This window comes from Gallus gallus, chromosome 5, assembly GCF_016699485.2.
Source record: "Gallus gallus isolate bGalGal1 chromosome 5, bGalGal1.mat.broiler.GRCg7b, whole genome shotgun sequence".
Taxonomy (NCBI): Eukaryota; Metazoa; Chordata; class Aves; order Galliformes; family Phasianidae; genus Gallus; species Gallus gallus.
In genome coordinates, this window is record NC_052536.1 from 3944859 (window position 1) to 3968434 (window position 23576).

The 23576-nt window shown below is 44.6% G+C and overlaps 1 protein-coding gene across 8 annotated transcripts in view; it reads right to left on the reverse strand.

The window, feature by feature from the left end:
- Positions 1–23576, reverse strand: part of BDNF (brain derived neurotrophic factor) — a 53957-nt gene that overhangs the window by 5813 nt on the left and 24568 nt on the right. Inside the window, exon 1 of one of the 8 annotated variants that reach the window (NM_001398067.1) lies at positions 13925–14188. The exons of 4 other annotated variants lie outside the window; for them this stretch is intronic. Coding sequence is in view for 1 of the 4 variants with exons in the window: in XM_015286148.4 (XP_015141634.1) it covers positions 4818–4847 (30 nt within the window). In the remaining 3 variants the exon portion in view is untranslated. Of the gene's footprint in view, positions 1–4817; positions 5969–6097; positions 6894–6992; positions 7184–13924; positions 14189–23576 lie in introns of those variants that run through there. 3 more of the 8 variants (NM_001031616.2, XM_015286153.4, XM_015286148.4) reach the window with 3 other exon arrangements.

The window sequence follows — 23576 nt, forward strand, 5'->3', positions numbered from 1 at the left end:
AAACACACAAAGAAAATGAAATGTGCACTAGAACGGCAGCGCCTGACACGTGGGCCTCAAAGGCTACTTAATGAAGTGTTGGGGGGTGGAGGGAATGAAAGAAAGCCAACATTTTTATGCCCACGCCCTCCCCTCAGCTACTAAGCCAAATTCTGGCTAAAAATCACCTCGTTCCCAGCACAACTTCACTTTCTTGCCTCCGTGTCTTTTCCTGTTTAAAAGTGTTACTGTGGCATAGATTTATTACGATTAAACAAACCTGACATCTGTGATTCACAGGAACACAGTGTTTGCTCTAACCATGCAGAACATTAATATTTTGCATATTTTTCATCCTGGGATTTTAAAAACACATGTTACAGGAAGCAATATCAGATTTCTTCCTCAAAGGGAAGAAATAGACACTAGAGGAAAAAGGCTATCAGTCTTCCTTGGTCAAACATGGAGAGGGATGACGGGGGGGAGACAGACTGGTTTAGCTAGCATAAAAGGACAGAGCTGGTGGGAACAAGAATCATACATACCCTCTTCAGAGAATTCTCAGAATTCTTTCATATAAAAGGAAAATTAAAAAAAACCCACAAGCTGTATTGCAACCTCTGACCACGAGAGCACTGAACATAACACAGATCAGGTGGCTCCTAATCAAGTCATCATTATTTTTTGTTAGAGTAGTGCCCTAAGATCCCAGCCAATATCTGGACTCCAGAGGACAGATTCTGTCTGAGCACATGGGACCCTGAGGGCCCTCCAACATGACAGCAGCAGGACACAACACAAGAGGGACTAAGGCAAGCACTGAACAAACAGGATCTTGCATCCATCGGTCAAGTTTGCCTGTTAGAGGCTGAGTATTTGCTAAATTAAGCCAAGGATACAGTGATTCCTGGAACAGGACACATCCTTCCCTATTACCATTGAACTGTTATTTATGATAGTAATGAACTTGATAGGATCCAAAGTGACTAAAATAGCAGAACTTCATTTGAGAGGAAAACTTAAAAGGAAGACAATAGATGAAAAGCAGAGAGGTGCGGAGAAGCTCCACCAAGAGGTTCAGCATCCTCCAAATTGCTGGCTGGTCACCAGATCTAGCAGCATTTTATCTCTGACATTAAATTAATCGTTCTTTAATTGGTTTTTGCCCTCCATTTAGGAGGGATACTGCTGTCAAGCTTGATCAATTTGCATCCCATCTGATGATATCTGACTGTCATTATGTTGTGTACTATGAAAAAGTACAACTAACCTCTGAAAGTCAACAATTTTATGACAGACATATTATTCACAAGAAAATGTAACCTTCTTAAAAGCCACCCCTTTCCCTCCCACTTGTATTTTGTGTTTTCCCTTCCACTTTGTATTTTGTCTTTTCCCACAGTAGAAAAGTATGTCAAAGGTTTAGCAGTGCAGACACATGGAATATCATTAGCAAGCAAACACAGAGATACATCTTTGTATAAGAGTTGCAGACTAAGCTGAACAGTGCAAGCAGGACATGAGAAGATTTTCCTCTACCTTCACAATGACTACAGCAATATACACAGTCAGCAGGTTTTCCAACAAAATTATATTGAGTAAAATAATTAAACTTCTAGGAAACATCTTAATTCTAAAGACCATAACTTCTCATAGAAGTTGCTCAGAATCTAGAAGTTTAAGATACCATAGCAGATTAAGACAAATCTAATTTTGTGGATAGAAACAGTCTTTGAGCTACTCATGAACAGACATATAGGTATGCATGATTTCAGCTCCCACTTAGTGAGCAGGACTAATATTCCAGTGCTGCACTGGAAACAAATTGGACAGCATCTTCCAGTCCTTTTTCTTCTACTCCCCAGCTATCAAATCTTTATTATATTGCAAAGACCAAAGATAGTGGCTGTCTTGTTGCAATAGGTGCCTTACAAACTCCAAACACTGACAGATTACGTACACCCCTCCAATCACAAGGCAGGCACCACATCACCTGTGTGGAAGTGGAAAGGGGTTGGAACACAGGACAAATCTGTACTTTCCCATTTTCCCAGCATGCTCCTGCTGAGCATCTATTTAAATAGATGTTTGCTAGCTGCCTTGAGACTCAGCCTTGAACAGCTTCCTCGGGTCACACAAGATGTCTGTCAGAAATGACACTTGAGACCAGCTTCCTAAATGCTATCCATTCTCATGGCTGCCAAAGCATCCTTCCTCCTCTAATGCAGCACGATGAAGCTGAAGCAATGAAAACAGGTCACCCACCATGGACCAGATCTCAGGAAGACATGACCTAGTTTGTACTTCAATAAAGTCCATACAATTACAGATAGAATAAAGGCACATAATTCCGGCAGCAGTCTCCAATAACAGGAAGGAGGCTTGTTAAATGAAGGTCATGTCAATTACCTACAGCTAGTTTATGTATGCAGTCAATTACTTATCTGGACTATTTACTTAGGTATTTAGCATTTAATGAAAATTCACCAGCTAATTGTTTCATTTCATTATTTTTAGTTACTTTAAGCAGAAATCTAATCGCTTAACAGGTTCAATTTCCAGCAGAGAGACCTGAAGAACAACTGTGAACATGAACTTGCTTTTCTGCATCCTGACATGCGCCATGAAAGTTGAAATAACTTTCAGTAGTGAATAGATTCAGAATCCTTTCATCTCTGGAAAAGAAGCATGCAGTGGAAGGTAAAATTAGCAGCAAGATAATAATTTTCTGCCTTGCCATTTTCTAAGACCTTTATACAGAAGTTCAGTTTACTAAATACTACTGAATGGCAAAGGCACGAGTTCCTGCTCCGTGCATCATTACTGGAGTGTGTGAACAGATACCAAAATGGGATGCATGTCAGCACATGCTTTCCAAAGACTTAATGTACTGAGAACAAACAGCATTAACCTTTAATACATGCATAACTGGCTGTCTGACGCACTATGCTTATCCTCACAGCTATTCATGCCAACTACATAATTTTTATTACTGAAAATAAAGTGCACCCCCTCCCTCCCCTCCACACACACACCCCTCATGTATACATACATACACGGCCACACCCTTGCCCAATTTGTATTCTTTAAGTTGCTGCTTCATGTCAGGAAGAAAGAACATTAACACTTTTTTTTTTTCCTCCTCCCTTTCCTCACAAACCAAAACCAACCCAACCCAACTTGTCCTGTCGACCAGAGGTGGGAAAGAGCCCTCCAAAATAGTACAGGATATTAATGCCACAACGTTACACCCTTGATCTTTCATAGAGTTATACATCAGTTTCCTACAAACACTCCTCATACCTTTCTGGGTGCTCAAACAGCAATACAGTAGAAAGGGCATACTTGCTTCAAAACTCTCAGAAGGAATTCGGCTGCTCTTACATGAGCAGACTGGCCAGGCTCTTTGTTACAAGTGTGCCTGTAGTTCACTTGGCGAAGTACAGGCCTGAAGGAGTTCCCAGCAGGATTTCTGTTGGCCAGATTTTGAACCCAAGCTGCCCATACCAGGAAACAGGCACAATAAGTTTTGGCAGTATGCACAGGCAAAGGAATAGCAGGCCAGGCTCACAGATGGTATCAGAGCTTTCAGAGAGACAACACCCATAGAAGAGAACAGATGTGCACTATTTTTATACATTTACAATGGGAATTGCTGGCAGAGCCCATGTCACACATACTGCTTTTCCAGCTGTTTGTACAGCATCCCACACAAGTGGCACCCCAACTGCACAGGGGTTTGCAATCATCACTGTAAACAAACTCAGCTCCGAAAGGGGACTGTGTGTTTGCCACATTGAGCTATACAGGGAAAGCCCCCTTCAAATACCAGCTACCAGCAGATTTATGCTCACGAGGAGAAGCATGGGTAGGATAACATGCCATCCATACTCCTATTGCCATACCAGAAACATCAGAAAGCAGGAACAAGACTTCCAAGCTTGAGACCTTAGCATTAGCAAATTCCAGGTTGAGAATTCACGCCGCTTTCCAAGCCTGAAATCAAGCTGTATTAGAGAATTTGCTGTGATACATTCATGCCATTTTTACGTTCATTCAGAAGTAACATTACATGACTTATGTGAACTTTAAGTTCACCTAGACAAGACATTATCATATAAAAAAACCTAAACCCACACGAAACAACAAAACAAGAAGCCAACCACAAAATCATTCAATGAAATTATTACTCCCTGCCAAGATACTATCTAGATCCTCCACAAAAGCAAATAATTACAGTTCTCCAAAATCATTCACTCCAATTGCCACTAGAGCTTTATATAATGCTAACCCAATCTGTGCATGAAAGAACATTAGGGCAGAGTCTCAGACTTTGGTGCAACATCTGTGGTTTGCCTTCCATTTTACTATGGCTCTTTGGTATGCAACACTGTGCTGAATCATCACAGGACAATGCTATTCTGCCAAGTACATGCATGAAGCCCCCACTGAAGTCGAGGATAATAGGCATTTGAAAGCAGGAACAGAATTGAGCACATTGCAGGCAAACTAGCATGAGTTGGATCTTTTGTACTGTGACATGTGTCCAGCAGCCCTCCAACAACCCTAAAGCTGCTGTACCAGTTAACCTCGCATCTCACAAGTGCTTATAAACTACTGAACAGCATGTAAAGCATCTCACACATCCACCAGCTCTGCTGCAAGTGGCAAGTTTCCTAGGACCTACAGAACATTGTGCACTCAATGCAAACGTAAGACAACCTTAGCCAAGGAAAAGCAATGGTTAAAAAGTTAAAGCATCAAATGGTTGCCTATGGTTGGGGCAAACAGTGCCTCCTCTACAGCAAGGGCTATACCTACTTTTGTAAGATACTTACCTTTGCTGAATCCCTGACTGTGTGTGGCATTGCTGTAAGGGAATACCTTGCTTTTAGCCATAGTCAGTCCTTGAAACGAAGCTGATCAGCACTGTGATGTGCATGAACCAGAAACTGGAAATGCCTGTTGTCAGCCTCCTGACAGGTATTAACAATATGCCTGCTTCACCAGTAGTGTTATCAATCATCTTTTGGCTGCCTGCCCTCATGTGCAGACTTTTCTCAACACATGCTCAATCCAGCTGTTAGCACAGCATCTCTGTGGAAATACTTTCCCTACATGAACAAGGGATACAAGGTACCAGAACACCTTCTAGAAGTAATTGAATCCAAAGTTACACAAGAACTACCAGACTAGGAAGAGAAATCTGTAAGTTAACAAAGCCACCTCAATATATGTTAATGGAATAATGGACAGTTTCTATTTAACCACCATTATTTTATTTAAATACCATTGGCTGGATCAGCAGTCTAACCCATCTCACTAGGCAGCCAGCTCTGCACCTGTCCTGCTGTAAGAACTACTCTATCTTTGGAGATAGCATTGTGTTGTGAAGTTAATGTATTAGCATAACTACTGAAAACCCTTCGGCAAGAACTGCTGTCTTCACCACTGATACTTTATTTTGACAATGCAGCACATCACAGCTTCCAAAGCACTGTACTTTTCAGCCTGTTTTCCCCCTCTGTGTGATTTCATGTTGAAACAAGACTTCTGCTATCGCTGTCAGATTCTCTGTTCATAACCAACTTTAAAAATTCAGAGGCCAGTTTCAACTGGATGTAGAGGGACACAAGTTTCACAGACAACACTACTTCCACAGTCCTCTAACTGGCAAGCAAGTAGCTGAGACCACTCAAATAAGCTTTCCCCTCCATCCGTAGTTGGGCAAGCCTTAATGGCTCAGCAGCAGCTGCCAAGCGAAAAGAGAGTAGCACACAGGCTTACCCACCTACATATTTACAACACTGCGTTGTTGTTTCCACTTGAATTCTGTATAGGAAAAGAGCCTGGAGTTAGAGGGCATGAGCAAGTATATCTGACAAAGATGCAAACGTCAGAAAACAAAGTTCAGTAGTTGCACTGCTCCAGATCCAGACACTTACTGGAACACAAAAAAAAGAGAAGTATTCCCTCCTGCAAGGCTGCAGATTTTATCAATCTCACAGTTGTATAATGCTGTAATCTCCTGCCCAGAGGAATATTACACTGCGACTTGTGTGAACATGGCACATGGGCATTAGGTTGTCCCATCCCCCCAAATTAAAGTGAAATTTACCTGACTGATGACTTCTCATACCAGTGATTAGATTGGTGGCATCATGGGAAGTTATTTCGATGAAAACTGCTGACGCTCACTCAAGTAGTACAGATCTGGCACACGCAGTCACTGCCTGGTATAAATCCACAGTGCTCTATTCATATATTTGTACCAGCTGTGAAGTTGGCCCAGCATTTATGCAGTCATAAAATCAGATGGAGCCCATCACCTAAACTATAGCTAATATCTATATCAGAATGACATGCAACAGGTTTCAGCAGAACAGCTTCCCCACACTCCCGACTCCCCAAGGGAGATTAATTACATTTTAAGAAGGAAGAAAGTAAGTTTCCTAGGTGTGCAGCCTAGCTCCCCCCTTCCCCCACCAACATAAGCACACAAATAGCCCAGACATGCCTATAAACAAAAGTATGCAAAACCCAGGCCAACACAATTCAACTTCCCTCCACTCCACGTTAGGGTGTTTTGTTTCAGATACTCACACCCCCAACAGAACAAAGCGGTTCTGCTGCCAGCATACAGTCCTCACTGTAAGAGCCCTTAAGCTCCAAAGGGTAGGCTCATAGATGGGATTTCAGTAATTAGACATTCCTCTATAAAAACTTCAGTACCTGTCCCTTCACATAAGCAGATTCTACTGCCCTGCAGGGAAGGAGTGCCTCTCTTCAAATAGCTGGGAGTAGGGGGAGGAAGCAGAAAGTTAGAGAAACAAAATGACTCGGTTACTCTGTAGAAAGCAGCTAGCTGTTCTCCCTCTCCCAAACCTCTGCATAGCACTGAAGATACTCAAAATTTCTATCCTATCCAAAATGCGTTATCAGATACGACCAATATATCTACATGTGGAGTAAAAAACTCAGAAGTTGAAAGAGAAGAGAGATCTGGTACTTACACTGCTGAGTCTCTGGTTGTACAACACTTCTTATAAAACAGACTGTCAAAGCTTCAGGAGTGCTTTGCAAACACAGAATCTCAGCACACTTCGGTGAGAAGAAACCATATTAAAATCTACTTTCCTGCTAGGTAGGCTGAAGCGCATGACAAGACTCAACTTTTTCTCAGGTTGCATAGCAAATCACTGGTGAACCAGAGGACACGGGAGCTCCTGCTCCCAATCCTTTGCTTCAGCCCCTACAGAACTACCTTAACCATATGCATCATTCAGGTATTTTGCAAATCTCTCTACGGTAAATTCCATATCTAACCCAGAAAGAGGCAGGGCAGCTGATTAAAACCTTAGGGATATTATTTAGAATACATATGCTAGTTCACTTCCATCTGTGTTGTTAATTAGTTCCTGACCGTAGGTTAAATGTAGGGCATGTTGTCACAAGACTAAGGTGGGACGGCAGGACCTCCTGCCATTGCCATATGGCTTTTTGTTTCTTCTTTCATTCTTCAGCTTTGAGCCTCATGCTTCTAATTTGTGGGCTCAACCATTGTGTAACAAACAACAAGAAAAGGCAGAACTGTTTATGTTAATGCAAAAATATTATTCACCGCCAAAACCTCTAAGAAGTTTGATTTGAAATGCATCATCCAGAAGCTGCTTTTACTCAGAAGTTTGCTATGAAATTCAGGAAATAGCTATTCCCATGAAGAAGTAGGTATTGACCAGCCCTAGAAATGCAAAACAGGCAGCTTGCCAGGAACCAAAGGTCAGCCTTAACTTGGATAAAATAGCAATGAGCAAAGCCATCCTACGCATAATACATTCAGAGGCTTGTTGCACAGGGGTCGAAGCCATTATAGCAGACTCATTATGATGATAAATAATAAAAACGTTAAAAGAAAAGTCTACCTCTGTACACTAGCAGTGACACCTCCACAAATGCATCTTTTTGGTAGAAAATATGAAAGGCTCAGGATGGTCCTGGTCAAACCTCCCCGTTATGTTTCAAAGTATGCCTGAACAAGACAAGATCTGCAGTGCACTGACAATGCTCCCTCAGTCATTCTCCAGTGAGCACAACTTGAATAATAACAGGTCCAGCAATGGTTTGCACCCGAAGAGTTGCTCCAAAGTGTTTAACTTAGAGTAGAAATTGATGTTATTTATTGTGTTTCCTAGCTGCCATTGCATAGCTGGCCTTTCATTAGTCAAAGTCTGGGGAAATTATTTGTGTTATTTCCAGACACAGGATTTCAAAATTTTCCTAACAGTTACAGGAGTCACAGCAAACTAAGAGAACACCTATGCTGAACAATTCTGATTAGAAACCAGCATGAGTTCATGCTGGAGGATTACAGAACTCAGGATGTCCTACCCAGGCTCGTCAGACTTGGAGGTAGACCTCTTTGTAGGTGTTGATCTATAAACATTCTCTTCCTAGCTCCTGATGGAGGTATGTGAAATCGACTGACATATCCTTTTCAGACAACCTTGCTCATCATTACTGCTACTTTTGCAGTTAAAGCTGCAGAGAAGGGTGGCACTAATAATCACCCAATGATTATTAATTAATCATTAATAGCAAGTAAAAGAGAGAACAGGACTTGAAATGAGTCTTCCAAGGAAGCCAGCTTTTAAATTCTGATGCCAATCATGAGCTTGTAAGGGGAAAGCTCATTTTCAGACTTCATGCTAATCACTACATCAAATTTGTATTGCTGTGAATAGATGCAAAGAAGCACCTGCTTATCTTTATCTTTGCATCATTTCATTGGCAACAATTTGCATGCACCTTGTTGTTGTAATGAGACGTTGAACAGTCTTCTTTACCTTTCAATAAAAACAACCTTTCTTCACCAGTCTGCAGGACATTAGATACCACACACACACACACACACACACACAAAAAAAAAAAATCATGACACTGATGTAAACCATTATGCTTATACCACCAAAAGCAGAAATGGAGAACCTTGGTAGTGTTTATGTCTCATTTTGGTTCAATCCATTAAAAAAATAAAAGGCAATCATAGTGTTCAGCAGCAGACTTACCCCACCACAGTTTCCTGGCACAGGTTCTGGTTAAGACACCCTTGCCAGCTTAACCTTATTACTGGCTTTGCTTCCCCCTTGGACTTGCACTGGTTTTCAGTACAAATTCTATCAAACAGCATTTCTCTCCTGGCATTTACAGCTCAAACTGGATTATCAACTCAAAAGGAATGTAAACACCAAGTGAAGATCCAAGTCTTAATGCAGGCAGCCAGCAGGCACAATTATCTAGAAATACCACAAAACTCAGTCCCATCACTCATCCCAGCAGCGCCCGTACAATTCTGTACTGTGTTGGCAGCAATGATGAAGGGGAGGTTGTTTTCCTTACTAATCAGCCCTTGAATCAAGTTTAGATTCCGTTTCTTTTTGTTTCAGTCTATCAAATACTGAACACACTGAGAGAACCATGTCCAGCATAAGGAAAGGTAAACTAAACCATATGGATATTAAATGTCGCACCAACCTTAGAAAGTAAATGGCATAACAGACTAAGGAATTCAGGGATCATAACCTTTAATTCCTTGATCTAGAAAAAAAAAGAAAACCTGTATTTCTCCAGGAGCTGTTATGTTTAAAGAAAGCAGTGTTTTGATCACGTTAGATAAGGCATAACATGTGCTAGAGTTGAGAGAAGATTATGTTCAACTCTTTTATAAGATAGAGGATTCAGCATAAAGCAGAAAAGTAAAAGGGACTCTAGTCCTGTTCTTATTATTACAGCCTTAACTGCAGCAACATGCTTGGAGTCTTTCACATGCTGAGTTAATAAGGAGCATACAACAGCACTTTGCTGAGTTTCTCAATCATTTGCCAGAACCTTCTTGCTATACTACATGTATATAAGCACCTATAAGCCTACTTATAGCCCACTGCCTATGGAGGGGAGGCAGTTTGGATGCCAAGCTCCAGGTGAACAGAGGGTAGTTTTACACATAGTAGAGTTTGGTACAAAAGCTCTCTCCCTGTAACATATGAGGCCACATGAACGGTCTGCAGTTGCTTCCTTACTCGAAAGGCAAACACTCCTGTGCCACAGCACCTCTATTTCCCAAGAGCCAACTCAGTTCCCACATATAAAACACTTATTCTGATCTACTTTACATCACCAGATTTAAAGTATTTTAAGAAATTACCAAAAGTACCACCTGGAAAGATAGGCGATATGCATAAGCAATAAAGGGTTTGTATTTCCTAAGTTGCGTGAGTTGGAAGTTCTCAGCTCCCACTGATGTTTGCTTGTGTTGGCTTTCTAACTCTGTTGGGCATTTTGACTGCCATAAGTCCACAGTTATTTTAAGAGCCCATAAATAATTGCACATGAGATTATGAGTTTATTGACTAAAAAAAGGCATGTCAACTGTCCTTATAACCGGTTCCTGGGAAACTGAGTAAGGAACAATGCTTATTCTGCTCTCCCAAATGCAATGTGCTGTTGCAAAAAAATCATCTACAAAACATACAAATAGGGGTTATTAGCAGCCTGGCTCATTGCAACTGTGCAGGCACATAGGAAGGGCCAGCCATAGCAGCATGTTGTGCCACTGATCTCTAGGTGGCGGTAGCTGCTCAGATTTTAAGATACCAAAAGAGGCTTATCTCAAATTTAGCAACCAGTATTCCTCCCATCCTCCTAGAACTGCCTTTCCTAATTTGCAATGTGACCCCCTCCCCCATTTCTTCATAATTTATAGTAGTCTGAAGCTGAGTCACAAGGATTTCTGCGTTTTCCTAACCAAATGCACAAGAAAAGAAATGAAGTGCCAAAGTATTGAGGTAATTTATAGCGTAAAGCATCGAGAGCTTCTAGTCGATCAAAGGACTCAGGGAAACAAACATAAGAACAATCATGCTTTCTGTTCTATACAAATGCCAGGGCCAGAAATAACTGCCCTAATTAACTGGTTTCAAACTGACTTCTCCGAAAGATAGGAGATTCTTACTGAGAAAAGCATACCACTGCTACAGCCTTATAGCAGCTGTCATTGGGGCATGGAAATTCACTAAATGAAGCTTTCTTTTGCTTTCTTGAGTTGTCCATGGCACTCATCTTCAGACAGCTATATCCAGTTGTGATGCCTAAATTATACTGTAATGGGACCTTCTGCTACCATTAGCACCAGGGTTACTGCAGGATTACAGTCACATCAAATCAGTATCATCCCAGTCAGCTCCCAAGTTATAAATGGTAAAAATTGGGTGAGGTGAGGTTGGCTTTTCTTTTTGTAACACAACTGACTATTACATGGTATCTGTAGCAAAACAGATGTACATGGTATCTGGAGTCTCAAGTACTCCAGACTGCTCTGACTAGCTGGTGATGGTTGCAGTCGAGCACAGCAGCTGAATTCTACTGACCTATGGTCAACTGATGATAAGCCCTGAAAGCTGAAGAGGAGAAAACATGATTCTGACTCTGCCTACACTTTAGGTACAGGACTGTTTGACCTGTTCTGCATGGACAGCTCATGAAAACAGCATGCGATGACTCAGAGCCCCTACCTGTAAGCAACATGGCCAGTGTAAACATGTTGACCACAATACAATGGCTACCCTATTTACACACACTTGTACCTCTCAAGTTAAAACATTCCATTCTTCTATTATCGTATATGCTAGTGTTTCCAAACCAAGTAGCATGAGTATTTATTGTAATAACATGCAAGTCTAAAGCACCGTAACAGAGTTGCCAGTGCAGCCTAACACGATCTGTATAGTTTTTGTACTGACGAGCTCTTGCCAGGGACCAGGGCTGCATGCACGGCGATCCCTGCCCCACACAACTCATGCAGCCAACATCAGCATGCACAAGCACAGGAAACAATAGGATCCATGAGCTGATCAACAGCAGGCAGCTCCATCCCAGCCTGCCCACGGGGCAGCCTGCTCAGTTCATATCTGTGCCACCTCCTAATGGTGTGTGGTGGGGAACAACGGCATTACTACACATGGCACCTTCCTGCTTGGAACCAAAAGCAGTGGCTTGTGCAGTTAGCACATTTCAGCAACACACAAAAATAGCTTTGCATCAGTGCTTTTCAAAGGTTGTTCACAGCTAAGTACTAGCAGGAATGCCAGTGTATGGACTGATCTCAGAAATGATTGAAAGTTTCCTAATTAAGCAGCAATTTAGCTATTTAGGAGGAACCAAGTGCTCACAACATACCCTTGAGAGCAGGTCAAGACAAGTTTGTAATTAACCTATTAAAAGCACATATCCCCTTCTAGTGGAACCTCCACCAGCTCACACAATGCCTAACACGAGATTTCTGGCACAGGCACATGCCACATTCTTAAAACAATATTTCAGCCTTTCACATGAGCCAGGAAGGTAGACCCAGGAAACACGAGTGAATGGCTAATCTCGAAGCAGGCTCATGCACGGAAGCAATGCGATGGTCTCACCCTTGCTCCTCAGGAGCTGCTTTTATGCCCACTCCCTGGCACAGAGCTATTACTGAGCCGGAGATGCAATATGCTCTGCTTCCCTCCCTCCAGCAGTGGAGCAATAGTTGCAGGAAGTGCTATGGGCAGCGCACAGGCTTTTAACTGCAGCTACTTTCACTTCAGCATCGTCACTGTGTGCAAAGCTTTAAAGAAAAAGAATGGATCCTTCTTTTCCACTAGATCCTTCCATATTTTAATGCAGCACTTTGCATCTGTGTGCTACATTTCATAGTATTCCAGTGTTCTGTAGTACAACACCATGCCTTCGCTTTTAGAAGCACGCTGCTTGAAATCGAACTTTTCCAGATTAGCCTCCAAGATAAAAGCTATTTCCCTTTCTCCTCCGCTATCTCCCTTATTACATCTGGATTATTCCAACGCAGTGTTCACGCTCCTCCTGACCCGCTTACCCTAATTTCACCACCCCAGAGCGCCAGGCAGCTCCAGGCAGCCCAGCACAAGAGTGGGCTGAGCAGGCAGCACGTTGTTTACAAATGGGTTTCCCTAGCTGAGGTTCAATGGAGCTAAACATTAAGCGGTAGTACTACAGCGGAAAATTGCTGCCTGGTATAGAGTCCTGCAGAAAGGCTCTGAACTTAGCAATTCTCAGCCAGCAAGCGGCTGAAGCTGCCGCCGGCTCCTTCCAGGTGCCGCCAGAGAGCTAGGCGGCAGGGCAGCGGGGCAGCACCCAGGGCCAACGAGGGAGAGGGGCTCAGCTAACACGACGAGCTCTCGGCAGCCCATCACCGCCGAGGTGAGGGGCCCGGGCTCGGCACACCGCCCTGTGCTCACCGCGCCATGAATTAAAGATGACTCAAATGCTGAGGAAAAATGTATCGCCGGGATAGGTTCCTCGCATTCATTAGAACCGTGTTACTAGAAATATAAATAAGTAATGGCTATCGATCCCGCGATAGCGGTAACCTCGGAACCAAGCGCGCTCCCGCGGAGAAGAACGCTCAGCTGAGCGCACAGCGCGGCGCTGAGGCCGACCCCACAGCGACACCGCAGCGCTCGGGCCGCGAGGTGGGGCCGGGCGGACACCCCAAGCTCCCGTCGGGCGGGCGGCGAGGACGCAGCGCTGCCGGCGCAGGAATGCCGCTGGCGGCGGGCGGCGTGCCGGGCATTCCGGCGGCGCTCGCGTCCAACAAGTGTCTCCCTCCCGCCCGCCCTCCCGGCCCCGCGGCGCTCCCCGAAGGGCCGCCACCCCCGTCACGCGCCCGCCGCCAGGGGGCGCCCCGCAACGCCTCAGGACCACGGCCACGGCCGCGCCCGCGCGGGATCCGCGCGCTCCGCCACGCGCCGCGCTCCACCGCCGTCGGGGCAGACCTGGGAGGCGGCTCGGGGCCGGCAGGTGCCCGACACAGCGGCCCCCCGCCCCGGCACGCCTGGTCCGCCCGGCCCCGCAACTTTCTCGGCGGGGCGCCGCGTACCTCCGTCGTCCACACAAAGGCTGGCCGCTCCCCTCCGGGCAGTCACATCCTCTCACGGGCGCCCGGTGCCTCCAGCCGCCTTCCGCCGCCCCGGCAACAGAGGCGGCGGCGGTTCAAGTGTCTCATCAAACCTTGATGAGGGGCGGGAGGGCAACCGAGCGGTAGCCGCCCGCCCCAGCCCGGCCGCCTCCCTCCTAACCGAGCGGAACGGAGCGGTGCCGAGCTTCGCACCCCGCCCGCCGCTTGGGCCAGCGGAGTGGCGGCGGCCGCCTGCCCCGCGCTGCCCCGCTTAAAGGCTCCGCGCCGCCGCCCCCGCCCCGCCCCGCCCGGCCCCCGCTCCCCGCGCCCCCCGAGCGGCGGGCAGGGCACGGAGGGGCCGGGCCGGGAGGTGGGGGGGGGCCGCCGGGTGTTGGTTTACTCTGGCGGGGCCGGAGCGATCCATTTAAATATCACTCCCGCGCTGACCTCCCCTATTAAGAATGCAATCAAGATAATAGCGGGCATTGCTTATTGATGAGTGGCCCAGGTAACGCTACACCAGCGGCTCGCTGCCCGCGAGGGGACACGGCCCGGGCCGGCTTCACCCGCACCCGACGCCGCGGACCGGGCCGCAGCCGCCGACCCGCACCAGGGCCGCGCTCCCGCAGCACACACCCCTTCCCCCTGCCCCCAGAACAGTGCATTATTGATAGTGGAAAGTGCGCAGCAATGGCAGCCCCTGATTGAGTGGCTCCATCCAATCTTGGTAAAGACAGCGTCACCTGTCCCGTGTTCCCTCACAGATCGGGCTTTCACCCTTCCACACAACCAACACCCCAAGCACTTCTCCCCGCTGCAATCAAAACCTCGGGACCGAGGGTCGCACCCACTCCTTTGTGCTGGGGGAAATGTGGGCGTCTCATTGCTGCCCCCAGGCAGGCCGTGTGCTGCGCGATGAAACACCTGCATTTATTGGATCAACGACATCGTAAAACAGCCCCAGCGTTTGAAACCTGAGTGCACCAAAGGCCTCCTCTATAAAACTGCTTTTAATATATATTAAGGGAAACAATCCTGGTGGTTAATATCCTTTGCAGCTTTAAGAACTTCTTTAAAAATCGCACCTTGAGTCCTCCTTCTATAAAACTCCAATTGTGCCATTAGGAATGGATCAGCCATTGCTTTCCCTTGTTATGTACCTGCATAACCTCATACCACTTGCTGGTGCTGCAAGTGGACCTTTGTGGGCAGCCTCCAACAAGGGGAGTGCAGCTGGAACACGCCGTGGTGCTATCTGCATTTCATTTGCACATAGGGCTTCTACCTGCTACACAGTTCAGCTTTCCAGGCACAGTTGTATGACAGTAGTGCCTGATGGCACTCGAGGTGGTGTGTTCTAAGCTGCTTTTTGCATCGTGATGAGGCTGAGCTGGCAGAGCTTTAATATTCAGTGTTCATAGGACAATGCCTGCAAATATTTGAATGATCCACCCGTAAAGCTGAACAGCAGCAGGGGCTGCTTTAATTAGCTGTAACGTAATACATTACACATGAGTTATTCCTGGAGGAGGGACTCTTCTCTTACACTAGACCTGCAGATGAGCAGCAGCGAATGTCGTGCTGTAGAGACGCTAAAGCATCTGCTGGCTTGCTCTCAGGAACGAGGGGGAGAGCTCATGTTCAGAAAGCCTGCTTGCAATCAAAGCGAGATTTTAATTTTGGAAAGGAAGCATGTTCTGGACTGCATGACAAATCTGCTTAGTGGTAAATGCATTCTGCTCTGCTCTGCTGTGGACATGAAGACCACTGGTTCCAGGCAACCACGCGCTGAAATTCCTGCTTTGCCCTGCTACCAGCACTCTGTCTTCTGCCTCAGCACCGAGATCTTCCCAGGGAAGAGGTGTGGTCAGAGAGCTGCTGCATCTTGCCAGGATAATCAGGCCTTGGGGGATTATTACCAGCCAGTGCTTGATGGCCGGGAAAATGAAAAAGTGGTATAAATAGCTATCTGCTTGTGTTCTAATGCACATACAATCTGGGCTCCTTAGTTTTCAGCAGATGTTGACTTCCAGGAGAATGCTGTATGAAGGAGCCCCAAAAGACTGGGCCTGTGAAGTCCTAGTTTGTGAAACAAACAGAAATCCTTGTGAGGAGACACTTTCCCAGTCAGAGAGTCTCTTATTTTTCTACAAGATGTACTTAAACCTTAGAGGTACCCAGAGACCCTCACTTCCACATCCATATAGAAGGATCCACAGTGTCACTGCTTCCCATGGGTTCCTGGGGGACCAATGAAGACAGCCCCCATTGCCCCTCTTTATGCTGGAGTCGGGCTTTGCGGATGCTGGAGCTCAGCACTGTTAAGTAGGACCTGTTCCTAGTTATTTCAGCCAGGTGACTGTAGTGCTTCAAATGCACTGTGTCAGTGCCATGGCATGCCCGCTCATGTTGACATCCAGTGTCTTTTTCCTGCTTCTGACTAGATAAAATTATGTTTTGCATGCACCAGTTACACTTAACCCTTTTCCAAATGGTGACAGTGAAGGAGTACAACTAAGAGTTGTCCATCACTACAATGTTGATTTATCCCTACAGCAGTATCAGATTGTTTGTAGTGGGATAAGACCATTGCTTTTTGCTGAATTCAATTTAAACAATAGCATAGGCACTAATGATACTGTAGATACCGTAAAGAACAAAGCAGCAGCACACACATCTGGTTTCTGTCTCAGTGAAGTCTATGCATTATAGTGATTGATGTATGAGGTCCAAATTTACTGATAATCTAATTATATGATGAAGTAGGTTGTGGGGCTCTTAAATTCCCCCATTGCAGTTGTAAGAGAAATAATTTTTAAAAAGTCAATATTTGAAAAGAATAAATATCTTAAAAGGCCCATAGTTGGTCTATACATGAAAGGTGGCTCAGCCTCCCCCCACAACTGCACCTTCGCACTCCCTGCTGTAGGAACGTAGTATCTCAGACTGTTTTTCAAAGAGAAAAAGGTCAGGAAGCTGCAACGTGGACTCCCTCTTCCTTGGCTGTCAGGAAATACAAGCTAATCCTGATTACACAAATGTGAATGATGTTGATATGCTCAGGTTTTGACACTGAAGTTTTTTTTCTATTAATAATTTTAATTGCCTGAGGTCAGTTCTTATATCACTACAAGTATTTTATGTTTCATTATGTTTATTCATGTTTCCTAGTTACCTATCTTTGCTATTTTTTCACATTAAAGGGCTGGAAAGTTCAATGAAATAAACTTTTCCAACTCAAGCAATGTGAAGAATTGCAGTGAGTTATAAACACGATTGGAAGTCTCAGGCATATTGCATTTGGAAGGCGATGACTGGGCTGTGATGCTGTTAGTCCCACTCACACCAGTGGGACTGCAAAACCAAAGATCTTTCATTAGATGTGATTTTCAGGCCGTGTGTGTGCAGGATAAAGCACCTTTCAGTCACTGGGACTGAAACCACAACATTTTTGCTGAGGAAAATACCACCTAATAGCTCAGCATCATCACCCTCCAGCTACAGCAGAGGAGAATTTAAGAACTTGAACCAACGATTAAAGTAATTGGTCTCTTCTCATGTCTGCTAAAGGTATGCCAGTTTCCCATCACATGGGGGATCTATGCCCTGGATCTTGTCCCGTGTGTTCTAGTCAGGGATTTCAGCGCAATTTCTGTGCGTGAAACTGCTGCCGTAGCAGAGCTCTGTGGTAGGTGCAGATTAGCTGCCTGCAGATGAGGAAGTGCATATATGCATTGTGTAGAGATACATTAAGCCGCTCATGACTTTACTTGCTGTGGGAGCACACATGGCCAGTTCTTGGGTCTTGCCACCCCTGTGCAGCCATTGGCACAGAGACCAAACACGCCATTTGCACACATACATTGTAAGCACACCTCCCGGCCAGCAAAGGCAGAGCATGGCCTCCCAGAAACAGTCATAGAATCACACAATCACAGAGAATCCCCAGTAGGAAGGGACCCATGAAGACCATTGAGTTCAACCCTTGGTCCCACACAGATCACCCAAACCCAAACCCAATGTCTGAGATCAGTGTCAAAACACCCCTTGAGCTCCAGCAGCTCATGGCCATGCCCACTGCCCTCTGGTCAAAGCATCCTCCATGTTAACAGACTAAAGCATTTAAGAGAGAAGTAGTTGAGGAACAGTAGACATTTTTGCCAACTGTGATAAAAAACTGTCATTGTGGCCACAAATAGTCTTAGCAACAAAACCCAGACAACATCACGTCCTCTTCCCCCAGGCCTGTGACTTGTGGTTCATGATGCAAACACTGGATTCATCGCATTAAAGCCAAAATCCCCCTCAACTAACACATTTCATTTGTTTGCTGTCTTATCTGTTTATTGAACACTTGGGATTATTACTCTTCTGCTAATTTAATAACTGGAACCATGTGGTATATAAACATTGCTGTGTTCTACTGGGGAGATGAATGGGCACCATGGCACATGACAGCAGCAAGCACTGGGCTGCTGGGGGAGTGACCTGAGGTGGGACAGGAGCATGGGGCTGGCCCCTTTGGGCCTGAAAATCCTGCAGTTCATATGCAGAAAACCAACATGAGTTTTTTAGATGCATGTAACTAACTTTCCTCAAGCTCCACACAGCTTCTCAAATGTGAGGCTGCACGGCAGGGACATGGCCACTGGGAGGACCCCAGTAACCCAAGCACGGGGCTGGTGTGCCCCAGCATGCACCAGAAGCAAACTCCAGTGGAACGGCCATGGGGCTTTCTGCAGAGATCCAGTACCCACACCGCCAGAGTATGAACTCAGCAACAACATTATTAGTGCTTGTTTCCTGGACACTGTTTATTTTTCATGTAGTTTACACAGCTGACATGTAAATGCTTACAAAGGAGTGGTGGCTTCAAACTGTGCTTTGTTTGTCATTAGTTACCCTGATCAATCTGCTATAACTAATTGCAACCTGACGATATAATCCATGGCCTCATTGTGCCTTCAGTAACTTGAATATAAAGACACCACTGAAGGCAGCAGGAATGCAAAGCATGTAAATCAGCACAGAGCCAAGCACTTTTAAGCAAGGATCCTGCAGCAAGGAATTCAAACCATTATTCTGTATTTTCGTTATGTTTCTGTTTGATGCTTTACCCTTCTCCGTGCTTGGAGCAGAATCCATTTCCCTCCCAGGCATGCATAGCATGTTCCCCTTTGGTTTCCTAATTTGGGTTAGATCCTATCATATGAAAAATATACTCTGATATTGTACCTAGAGCACATTGATGAGGCCTAAAGAGCTCTTCTGTGATGGGAATTAAGATCAAAAAGGATATGGAATTTAAATATTCAACATTTTTTTCTTGAAAATGAAACATAGAAAAATTGTTTTGATGCAAAAGTTGCTCTGACAGAATATGTTACTTAAATTCTGGGACCATATTAGGGTAAAATGGCTTTTTAGAAAGGAATTGCACTGACAGGAACTCCTTCATATGTAAATTATGACATTTTATCTATTGCCTCTTACTAGAAATGTTGAAAAAAAATCTGTTAAAAATATTCTTTTAGGAAGTTGTGTTGAGATAAAAGCAAATGAATAGGAATTGGTATAATTTAGAGGCTCATTTCTGATTAGTTTCTTAATTTATGCCTCATTAACTGCCAGAAATCTGCAACAGTTACCAGCGTCCAGGATGCACAGTAGATAACATGGTTTATTTGCAGTGGTTTTTGCTGCTTTTCTGCTGGGACCTTGCTCTTGCAGTGAGTTGATGCTTTGTTACTCCCATGTCAGGGACACAGGCAGGCTGGAACTGGCATAAGCTAAGCGTTCCCACAAACACATGCAGAGAGCAAGTGCATGAAACACACTCTCCCACAAGTTTGACTTAGACTTCTGTCTGAATTCAGGTGATATTTAGAGACATTGGTCTTGACCAACATCCCACAGTCAGCACAAGCTCACAGAGGCAATGACTTCCCACACTGTGGTTTTGGATGCAGACAGGCATGATGCACCAGCAGGTCACCACAGGATCAATAACTCTTCATCTTGTGTCCCATGAGCACTGGGCAAGATATGCCCATGCTCCTTGCTCATCTGCTTCCCCTGTGTGGGCCCACCTTCAGCACGTGCACCATTCCTCTCTCCTCTGCAAAGACCTCTTTATGGGGCTCCTTCCCCACTTTGTATAGCCCCTCGCTTCTTCCAGGCTTGAAAAGTGTGAGAGAAACCCAAAATGAGAGATGAAGAGGCAAACAGATTCAAACCAGACTTGGAGCCAAGCTTGCATCACGCCCAGTGCATCCCAGGGAGGTGGCAGAGTCACTGCCCCAGAGGTGTTCAAGGAAAGAGTAGATATGGTACTTAGGGATGTGGCTAGCAGGCATGGTGGGGATGGATTTGTGGTTGGACAGGATGATCTTAGTGGTCTCTCCCAGATGGAATGATTAAGTCATTCCTGGGGCAGCAGGCACTCAAGGAGGCCCAACTACTCCTGATAGTTACTGGCGCAGCACATGCAGTTGTGCTGGCAGCCTGGCAGAAGCAAGCTGAGCTGTGCTGCTAATCAGGGCCGCAGGCAGCTGTCACGCAAAAGCAGCAGCTTATGAAATGGCCTCTGGAGGTGGAGGAGGCGACGGTACCTCCCCTCGGCCCTCCCCGCTGCCCCTGAGCAGGCCGGCATGCCACGGCATGGGGCATGGGACGAGCCCAGCAGTGAGCAAACTGGGAAAGTCCGTCTTCCCCAGCTTTCCTCTGCCTTGAAACAGCAGTCTGAAGTTCTGCCCTACTTCATCTGGAAAATCCCTCCAGATAAACGAATATGAAATTCTCACCATTTAAAATTAACTTTCTCGCTTTGCCTTAAAAAAAGGCTCAGCCTTCCTGTCAAATGTTTTGATTGCTTTGGGCTCCCTAAAAATTGTAAGCTGGCAGAATTCTCCTTAGCGAGTGCTGTGGGAGATCTTTGATGGGATGATAAAAATAACTATTTGGTGCCAAAGGCGATAGACTGGGGAACAAAAGCCTCTCTGAAGTCAGCAAAGTTGGGATCTCTGACAGAGTTAAAAAAAAAAAAAAGAGAGAAGACAGAGCCCAGAACAGAAGTGGGTATCCTGGGCTATTACCAAGGCTGCGCAGCTGATGGCTGAGTCTAGGTGAAGAATTTGGGAGCAGGAAAACAACAGGTGGCGGGCGGGAAATGTGTGAGAATCAGATCTGCCTGGGGAATAGGCAATGGATAGAGTGACTGGCGGTGATGTGGCACTGGGGGGAGAGAAGAATGGGGCGAATCCCTGATGAAGCTCTGACCTCTCACGCCACCAGGCCTTTGTGAAGGATGAATGCACAGCAAGAAAAGCAGAGGAAAAAAAAACAGACTTCAAACACTCATTCCTTTGGGAGAGGTTGAGGGTGAAACTTGTGGCAGATATTAGTCATGTCACTTAGCAAGGTGTTCAAATACCGCAATGGATGATGAGTGCGGTATAAGGGCTTGGAATAACTTAGTCAATAAACCAAACTTGAGGTGCAAGAAGATTCATATGGGAAATAATGTGAGATTCACTCCCGGTGTGGATGACTTTCTGCGACCAGTAGATGTACTATTCATTTTTCCTTTCTGGTGCAATAACATTTCAACAATAGCGTAAGTGCTGTCACACTTCAGGCTGCAGCAAGTGGCATGTACAAAAGCAAAGGATACCTGAGATATATTATCACCTATCAGAAAATTCCAAAATTGGGATTTGGACCCCACTTAAAAACCACTAGAGCTTTTTCTCTTGGCCAATTCTACTTTATCAGGTATCTGCTTATAAAACTCAACCAAATGTCCTCTCAGATGGTTTTAGAAACTTTCAGCACATGTGAATGAGCATTTATTTGGCAGAGACAACTACCTCAGAAGCTCCACCCTCCTGACCCTTGCTTATGAATCCCCTTCTCAGCAGAGTTGGTCAGTATTTGCTGTCAGAAGTAATCTTTTTTTTTTTTTTTTTTTTTTTAATAACCACCTGCTTCCCTGAAACCCATTATAAATTCAGTTTCTGAATAAATTCTCATTATAAATTCAGTTTTGCACCTGATTATTAAATCAAATGTCGTTGTCAGGTTTTTTTTTTTTCCTAGTTTTATGGGAAAATATTGAAGTCCTCTTTGAACACAGTGTAAGACAATACAGAACTTCCCTGTCCCTCAGGGAAAACCTGAATAGGAGTTATAATAAATATGGAATGACCATTGGGTTGCTATGCAAGCTTCTTCCATTGCTGTTATTTTAGGGATACAAACGTAATAAATAAATAAATAAATAAATAAATAAATAAATAAATAAAATACACCTTAATGCGGGATGAGGCCTGAAGTCAACATTTCGAAGTTTCCATAACAGTACATATTCAGTGCCTCCCATAGTTACCATTCACATTTGTTTATTTTTAAAAATCTACTTTTAAAGAAGCTGGAGCATGTATACACACATATATAAGTATTTATCTGTGGTATTTTTCATTCTACTCATTGCTCAGAGGGGAGTTTGGTAATACATCTGTACTGTTGATGAACATACAGTAGCAAAAGAACTGCAAAGATTTGCCATACAACACACAAGCCATATAGGAATTGGAATTTATGCTCCCAGTTATTGATAGAGCAGCCAAAGAACCAGCTTTTCTGTCTTTCTCTCCAGCCTGTCTTGAAGAGGATGTATGAAAATGCATATGAGGCAAACTCTCTGGACACTGTCCATGTTTCTTCTACTCTTGCTGAGCAGACGAGAACAGAGTTAATCCTAAAGAATTCTCACTGCCAATGTCCCTTCCTCATCAACATGCCTCCAACTTTTAAGTGCTTCAGATTGTCTGTTACCATTTGCTTTAATAATGGAATCTAGTCAGAAGCTTGTGGCCCCATAAACTTTAGACATAATTTTAACTATGTCAACTTTAAAAAGTCAGTATCTGCCTCATCAAAGGGCAATTATGTCCAATGTGGGTGTCTCTGCCAATTGTGTTTTGAACTGCAGCAATAATCCAACCAAACCATGCAAATAGCTTTCCTACACCCACATTTCTTAATTATCATCATAAGACTGAGGTAGCTGAGACCAGATCTATAACATTTTCTGGATGTCAAAATGCCCACACACCTTCTGTAATCTTTGTGCTACCAGCCCCTTTCGCATTGCTTTTAGCTGGCCCATCTAATTATCTATTACCTTAACCGTTTAATGCATTATTCATAAGCCCCACAAAGGACTGTCAGGAGGAAGGGGCTCTGTTTAAGTAAAAGGAAACAACTTGTCTGACTAGACCACCTCAGCCGCACCACCTTATAAACACTGCAGCGGATGATACACCCCTCCTTACCCCTTTTCAGAAATGAGCCTTTACTTTTTTACAGCCAGGTGAGACCTACACCTCTAAAAGGCTCTGTATACATTAGAAACAGAAGTAATGTGTTTTCGTCAGAGGTTTGTGGCCTACTTCCCATTTTGAAAATAAATAAATTCATTATCTTCACATGTGCTACAGTCAATAAAGATCTGAAATGGCAAAGTAGTGAAAATGTTATGACTTAATGAACACGTTGCATAATCATTCTTACCAAATGTCAAAATAAATTGGAGGCCAACGTGTATGGTTTATGCTTGTTAAGTTAGGGTTTT